The sequence below is a fragment of the Antrostomus carolinensis genome, unplaced genomic scaffold (genome assembly GCF_000700745.2).
Source record: "Antrostomus carolinensis isolate BGI_N321 unplaced genomic scaffold, ASM70074v2 scaffold96, whole genome shotgun sequence".
In the NCBI taxonomy this organism is placed as follows: Eukaryota; Metazoa; Chordata; class Aves; order Caprimulgiformes; family Caprimulgidae; genus Antrostomus; species Antrostomus carolinensis.
The window spans coordinates 1-8,587 of record NW_010323663.1 but is presented as its reverse complement, the minus strand read 5'-3'; the positions used below and the strand labels follow the sequence as shown (position 1 = coordinate 8,587).

The 8,587-nt window shown below is 38.9% G+C and overlaps 1 protein-coding gene across 1 annotated transcript; it reads right to left on the bottom strand.

The window, feature by feature from the left end:
* Positions 1–772: 772 nt before the first annotated feature.
* SAAL1 (serum amyloid A like 1) lies at positions 773–8,583 on the bottom strand (the record flags this gene model as incomplete). Its single annotated transcript, XM_010170623.2, has 11 exons — positions 773–877; positions 1,428–1,520; positions 2,055–2,251; positions 3,037–3,225; positions 3,374–3,456; positions 3,706–3,889; positions 4,931–5,046; positions 5,306–5,365; positions 5,735–5,814; positions 7,151–7,234; positions 8,533–8,583. Coding segments are annotated over 11 exons (1,242 nt in total), but the record flags the coding sequence as incomplete, so codon positions are not given.
* Positions 8,584–8,587: the final 4 nt, after the last annotated feature.

Sequence of the window (8,587 nt, the reverse complement as noted above, 5' to 3'; positions counted from 1 at the left end):
AATGTCATTTACAGACAATTCAAAAGACACATGAATGAGGAAGGAACTGTTTGATCCATGTTACATTCCTAAACTCAAGCACAGACTGCTTTAAAAAAGCAGAAAGTCTGCAAGTATGCCACAGACTAAATCCAAACCTACCCTACAACTCTAACTCTGGGTAACTGGCTGCAATGGTTGGAAGTTGCAGCATAGGCCATTGGTACCATATTCTCAAACACTTTAAACTGCACAGGACCTAGATTCCACAACTCAGAGCTGCGGTGTGAAGAGGCTTCAGTGTAAGAAGTGTGAAGATTTTAAAGAAGCGGGATGAAACATTTCTGTTACAATATCTGCCCAAGGTCCTGATATGATCTAAAAGAAAAAAAAACAACCAAACCCACAAACAAAAAAACCCCAAACAACTCTGTGTAATTTAACTCTGTTTTTATCAGGTGCTTGAAGGTCCTTGGGCAGAGGACATCTCGGATTTCCTATTGATCAATCTTTTTGTCAACAGCAACTTGGAAGAAACCGGCATCATGTTAAAAAACTACTCAGTGCATTTCATTCACTTTGCTGTTTCATCTTAAGTTGAAAAGCACAGAATCAAGTTATTCGAATAACACCTAATTAACCCCAAGTTAATCAGGGCTACCTGGAACATTTCTTAAAAGCCATCTGTTGGTAAGGAGGTTGCTTCATTCTCCTGCATTTACTGAAAACTTGATTTCTGAAACACTGTAATGAAACAGTCAAAAATATCTTCATTCCAAGGGAGGAAAGTATTTCATGTACATTCTTGGGCATGAACTTTCAGGCTTGGGAAACGTTGTTCTAGATTGACAGCAAGTGTCTGATCAGCCTCACGCAGAACCTCAAGGAAACTCTCCACCTAGAAATAAAATGCAAATACACACACACACACAAAGAAAAAAAACTTGTATCGAACACAGAATTCTTATACTTGGTATAGGGGATCTTTCTACTCCTGTACCTTCCCACCAACAGCAGCCAGCAGCAGCCACTGGAAAATGCTCCACAGTAGAGACCTTCCTCCTGAACCACACAATTTCAGTTGGTCTAAATTTTGAAACATTACCGCCTTCCTCAAACTCTCATTTTATTGTTTAACAGTATACAAAGAAAAGCTCCCTATGAAAAATACTTAGAATAATTATTCTATAAAAATGTACAGGACAAATTTTTAGCCTGCATAAATTTGCAGACATCCATTCATTTCAGAAGAGTTTGATCCTTATATCTGCTGATGATCTAGGCAAAGCTCCGTCTGAAGTAAGCCAGAAGAGACAGAGAGGGTAGGACTGTCTAGAATGGCATATTACCTGTGTCTGAGCACCTCTACCTCTACATTTGATTCTGAAAGGCCTTGTCACTCAAGTAGTATTTTTTCAGCTATGTTGAAGACCTTGTTATATACTCACTGATGCGAAATACAGAGGTAAGAGGTTCTGAAATGCACAGGAACATGTCTCTTCATTTAAGTGTCCCTGGTGTAGTCCCTCTAATGTATTTTCCTGGAAAATAAAATGAGAAATACAACTAGCATGTCATGAACAGTTGTTGAAAGAACAAACTCAAAATTGGGCACAGAGTGTCACCAGTATGTGCTTTGTTCTCACAAATGGGTAAAACAACCAGAACTTAACAGTTCTCAGAGAATGCCAGATGTAGCTACTACAAAAAGGTGTGAAAGCTCAAACACTGCAAGTCTCTTAATCTGAATGCTCCCAGAATAAAGAAGTCCAGCTGAGAAGGCAAGTTTATATATTGATACTCTTGACTTTTCTTAAATAAATTGCCTTTCTGTCAAAAGAAATTGTGACATACACCTAGAGAATTTATCATACAGAATCTTTGCCCTAAAGGCATACAGCTCAGAAAACCTGTGTGCCATCTAACACACGTGTTGCTAATCATCTTCTGATTGATTCTCTAACAAATTTCCAGCACGCAACTTCAACTGCACAGAAAAATGTCCATATTAAGAGTAACGTCTTTTTTCTTACCTACTCTGCAGAAATCCCTCTCTGAATTTTGTTTATTCTTACCTTAGTCAGTTCTTGAAGCATATTGGAAAGTAATTCACAGCAAATATCCTTCAAAATCTTTAAATGGAAATCTTCCTCGTGTAGATCAGCCCTTCCAGTCTCTTGTTGTTCAGACTCCTTTGAGTCATCAACAGATCTCTTCCCACAGCCCTCCATGTATTGTAAGATACGGATCAAGCTCCCAATCAGAGGCATATCTAATGTAACACGAAAATGGAAGTTTAACACTGAATTTTTTTTCTATCCTTTCAAAGCATTAGAATTTTTAAACACACCACAAGATTTTATGCAAAAGCTACAGGAATGTATATTCTGACAGTGTTGTGTTTTATTAAAGACTGTTTTAAGTGGAAATGTAGTAGAAAACCCAAACCATTTTTCCTGCAAACTAACCTGTATCTATTAGAAGTATATGCCAGTGCTAAGGAATATGAAAAGGAAAATGTCTCGAGCAGTAACTCAGAGAGGTTAGTATGTTAAATTGGCATCCAGATAACTGTACCTGATAAACCAAACTGACCTAACGTCTTTCTGCTGCAGATGACCCTGACTCACCTTCCCAAGGTAGGCTTTTAATTCTAAAGACTTGTCAACGGATTGAAAAATAACAAGTGACACAGATGGATTTAAATAAGTGCAGAATCTCCCTATACAAAAAAAAAAAAAACAAAAAAAACTATCAAGACCTCATATTTTAGCAGAGATGAACTCTGCAATTTTCATTAATTTACCTAATATAGAAGACTGAACAGAATCTGTAGATTCCACTACTGTAACTCTTCAGACATAGCCAGTAACTGAAATTTGAGCCAGCTGCTATTTTTAGAGCCCTACTGTATTCAAACATGTACCTGAATTCCGTGTCCTGAACTGATCTCTCATAAATGGTAATAAATTAACTACTTTTCATCCCACTTACATGAAGTCAATTGTGAAAATAACTTAAAAAAAAAAAACAAAAAACAGGAAAAAGACAACTTGCTTTTCCTCATCTTAGTGTATTCTTGTTCTGTCTGTGAAGCAAACATAGCAGACAGCACAGACAAAATAGAGGCCAATACAGTCTTCTGCTCCTGCACAATGATCGGTGGATCGTCTGGCTGGCAAAGTTCATGGCAAACAAGGTCATACAGCAAATTCCAAGTCTCTTTTCCTCCATCAGGAGCCTGCACTTGAGAAAGAAAGAGAATCCACGAACCCATCAAATTTAGTCTAGGTCCATACATAATACAATTACTTTTCTCCCTATTAAATATCTGATGATCAAGAAGTCACTGCTGTTCTTGGTCCTATCGTATGAAGCAATTTAAATGTCTTACCAATAGCCTGAATACCCTCATCCACCGTGGTCAGGAGCTGCAAAATATGCATATAAACATCAAGTCCTTCCGGATTATCTGACCTACACAGAACAAACAAAAACAAAGACAAATTAAAGATCTGATTACTGAGTTTATGTTCTGTGTGTTTTGGACACACAGAAGACTCAGCAGTCACTGTCATTCTCTTTGCTAACAAACCAGTTGACTCGTGACAGGGAAATGCATTCTAGTGATCTGTCAAACTATGCAGCTCCCACTGAAAGCTCCTTGGCTTAACAAGGTCATAAGGAGCCTCCCCAGACATGAAACCAAAAAGAAATCTCACATACCGGACTTGTTTGGCTGCTTCAAGTATACAAGGCACAATCTTAAAATCTGGAAGTTCTTCAGGGGAATCATCTACAGATGGTCCCACAGACCGACAAGTGCCATTTTTAATCCAGTTTAACATTAGCTCTTCATCTAGATCAAAGAGTTTATCCACCACTTCACCCACTTTTACCAGCAATTCAACTACACAACAGAGAATGGACAAATTTCAGTAAGACTAAAAACAAAGAGCAAAAATTATCTCCCAAAATGCTAATATATAAAAGTACTCAGAATAAATTAAGTGCTGAAATAGTTTAGTTCATGACCTACTAATGGTTTCATGTTTATTTCCTTTTTGTGGCACAGATCAGGTGAAGAGCTTGATAAGTAAGGACTGCTGCAAGCCCACAGACACCTTCTACCTTATCATGCCATTTACAGAGCAGGAACTTTATTCTGCAGAGACTTCGTGTTCCTGAAAAGTTGTAACTTTTGCTTCTGAAGTAAGACTTTCAATTTACTTCAGCAGATCTGTGTTTCAATTGGATGGAGCAGGATTTCTGAGCATTATCATTATTGAAAACAAAAAAACAAAAAAAAATTAAAAAGCTAAATCATTAGGATTCTTAGACAAATGTAACTGCTGCTACAATGAGTTGGATGTGAAACACAAATGCTATTCAAAGTATTTCCATTATTAGGTGCTTAGTGTGGGTTTTGCTCCATTAGCGCTAAGAGAAATTTGTGTACCACTGACTGCAAACTCAAAGCCTGTGCAGTATTCATCTGCCACTCAGAGGAACTGAATCACTCCTCCAGTTTGCATTCCACAAGTGTGGTAGTTTTAAAAATGGAAAATACAGATCTGATTTGGAAAAAAAAATTAAATTAAGTCTTGTTTCAAGGATCAGAAAATGACATATGTGTGTCCCTGAATGAGGACTATGTCCTTTCCTTTACCATGCCGATAACAATTTCTTCTATTAGATATATTTTGATTTCCCCACAAAGCTTTCTTCTTCCTCTATGGGTGCTTTTCTGGTTGGTTTCATATATATTTATAAACCTGCAAAGGCAGGACATGTTTATTTTGGTGTCCTTTAAATTCATGAGGTTTACTTTATTTTAAAGAAATTCTATACTCCCAATTGAAAACATCTATGTCTGCAACTGCATACTTCAGTTCTTTTTTTTTTTTTCCTACAAACACCCACCAATTCCCAGCTTGTTTTGCCAACTTACCATTTGTAGAGCTGGACATGATAAAGCAAACACAGTCATACACAGAAGGGTTTTCTCGGATTCTCTCCACCCAGACATTGGCCACCTCAGGCTGGGAGAGGCAGGTTAACAACAACCTAGACAAGAATTGCCCATTTAACAAATAAGAAGCCAATTCATTGATTTTAGCTGTACAAGTGTAAATCCAAAACAATGAGAATGACATGACAGAAGCAGGAATGTAGCTCACAGCAAATCAATTCCAGAACAATGCAAAAATGATAACAGGATAGGATGAGAGAATAATAGAAGTGAACTCACTTGTCAATTTTCTTCCCAGGCCTCAGAAGATAGCAGAACTACACTAATGATGTATTAATTTCTGAGATGACCTACCTGCTTGTTTCCAGAAGAGTTGGAGAGTCTGAATCACATAAACGTTGCAGTAACACTTGGCTTTAAGGAGAAAATGAAAGATAAAAGTTAAAAAAATCTACTTTTGTATGTTTATTTCATAGCTGCAGCCATGTTCTCAGCTGAAAACCAGCTTTTCCTGACTGTGCATGCATTTCCAGTACTTAAAGACTGGCAAACTTAGAAATTAAAGATTCAAGGACTTGACTAGTGATTAAAAACAAAAACAAACAGTGGTCTGTATCAGTTTTTTCCTTCACTGAACACTTCCCACACAAAATGGTCAGCCAGAAAGTTATGAACGAAGATGAGGCATGGCAGGCAAAGTTAGTTCTTTCTGTAACATACATTTCATGATTGTGAGGCCAGAAAAGCAGTACTCATGCATGTGTAAAGCACATACACACTTACCCAAGATTCTCATCTTTACTAATGGACATGCAGATGTCTTGGAAACAGGCCATATTTCCCAATATTCCCACACAGATTTCCTGAAAAGCCAAAACACAATATAATGAGACAACTGCAGCGTAGTTCACAAATTTATTTCCACAGCCAAAAGTAAGAAACATTCAAAGATGTTTTCCAGTTTGATTTCAAAGTTCTTATGACCCACTGATTTCAAGACAGGAGATACAGATTTTTCTACAGGATGCTGTTAGACTAGCCTAAAATATACTCATGACAGATACTATTCAGATATTTAAGTATCAAGGTGTTCCATAAAAGCAAATATACCTTGAAATCAACTTTGCTTGCATATTCTATAAGCACTGTTTTGAAACTAATCTGGCATCCCTATTATTAAAGCAACAGAGTCCTAAGAACAAAAATATCACCACATAAGTGCAACCCTCAGATATTCACTTCCTCACAAAAGAAAGGGGTCTTAATACCTTAAAACCTTCCAGCAAAGTCCATTTTCTTATTGTCCTGGCAAGAATTCATTTTCAGCAATTTAAAGCTGGAAATCAATCCTTGCCACTCAAGGTTATCCTCTGAATTGTTAACATGCTATTACTTCTGCTAAATTACAGCAGACACTCCAGCAGACACTATTTCAAGAAAGCAGCTGTGATGGCAAATTTGCACTCACTTCCACATTTTGGTTGTACTTTCAAAAGACAAAGTACTGAACTTTCAAATCCCCATGTGTCTCTACTCATCTCCTGAAGTAAAGCACCTGGTAACTTCAGAGAAAGGGGAGTTACACCAACACTGAATACCTCTGCAAACCCTATCCTGAATCCTACAGCGCACTGTGTAATACAAGCTGCAAAACAATGGTAATAAATGAAATTAATTTCCCCAAGCTGAGTCTGTTTTGCCCATGACAGTAACTGCTGAGTGATCTCCCTGTCCTTATCTTGACCCACGAGCCTTTCGTCATATTTTTCTCCCCCTGTCCAGCTGAGGAGGAGGCATGAGAGTGGCTCGTCAGGCATCTGGTGCCCAGCCAAGGTCAACCCACCACACTTTTGTAGGTCTGACTAAACAAATTCATGACCATTTCTGTTCAGTAATCATGAAACAAGTTATGAGGAAAAAAAGGCCAGTGTTTTATAACCAGCCTTATAACTAGGTTTGATAAATGTAGTCCTTCATCAGTAGTGACATATATCAGCTTCAGCATCACTAAAATACTGATTAGACTGTACAAAAACACTGCAAAAAAGCATTTTAAAATCTGATTTTGCATTTTTTCCTTGTTCCCCCAACATATTTAAACATGCAGTGGGAGTAGGAGGGAGATATGTACAAATGCATGTACAGAGCTATCTACTACTGCTATTAATATGGGACAGCTTTTTGACAGCCTATACTCACAGTAAGGCGAGGGCATTTAGACTTGGCAAAGACTCCCATGAATATGTCAGGGGCATTGAACTCCTGAAGAAATAAAGCGACATCCTGTGGAGAAAGTGAACAGAGAAACACACAGACTTCTACAATTTCCAAACCCCAAATCAAACTTCTTCTCACAGCACGAGGACTGGATCAAAGAGATGTCAAACTCACTATAAGAGATCAGTTATTTCCCAACAATTAATACCAATAATCGTTCTTTTTCAATAAGAGAAGATCAGCGAGCCCCTGTGCTGATCCAGAACGACAGTGATTTGCTATACAATGAGCCAAAAAGTCACATTTAGTCTCTTTTGCTCTTGTCCCAACAGAGGGTCAGCGACACTAAATCAGAATTCAGCAAACAGCATGTTTTCAGTCAGAGACATCACCCAGACACACATAAAGAAACAAGGGAAGGGATTATAATTATCACTTGATCAGACCATACAAAAGAAGAAATGTCCTCCTCATTTTACCACATTAAAACACAAGATCAGTTCTCTATTTGGCATTAAAGGACACATTTTCCACGTTTATTTAAAATGCCTAAACAAAGAGCCAGGGAATAAAGTAGTAATTTTTTTTTTACATTTATATATCTTACTTGAGAATTTGTTCCTGCATTTGAGAACGTTGAGAAAAATATTAAAAAGTTACGTTATGTTGCCATTGCAAGTCTGCAGCTAAACTTTAAGAGGTTCTTTATCTATCAAAGAAAACTACATTTATCAGCAGGATGCACTACAATTGCTAGACAAAATAAGCCCATTTAAAGATGACATCAACATTATCTCCATAATCAAACTGCTGAAGACACAGACTATGCACCTGAGTTCTTTTCAGCTACAGGTAAGGTGCTGTCTTCAAATAACGAGCTTCGGTTCAACTCCTGCACACACTGAAAACCAAGAGGTGTGAATACAGCCCCACTTATGCTGCTGACCCTAAACAACAGCATCCATTAGACACTTGGGAGGGACAGTCAGGCAGATCATCTTACTTCTTTTGCGTTCACACACAGTTCTGCTTTACATCCTCAAACAGCAGCAGGGCCCAGCAGCCAGGACACACAGAAGGCCTGACTCTGCAAACTAGCGCTGGGCTGAGGAGGGCACAGAACGCACCGGCTCGTCTAGAAAAGCAGCCCTGGTTCTGCGGCTGACACAGCTCAGCACAGGCTCCCCCTGCCTGAGGGCTCACGGCACGCTGTCGGACAGCCAAACCGAAATAACCACCGAACTCCGAGAGCTGACCGAGCCCGGCTAACCCTGTGCTCCTCCCGCTTCCACAAGGGTCCCGACTGGCCCCGCACGGCAGAAGCGCCCACAGCTGCGGGTCCGACCCCCGCACATCGCCCCTACCTCGTCCATCGACATGTCCCACACTTTGCAAATGTCATTCTCCATCTCCTCGTCC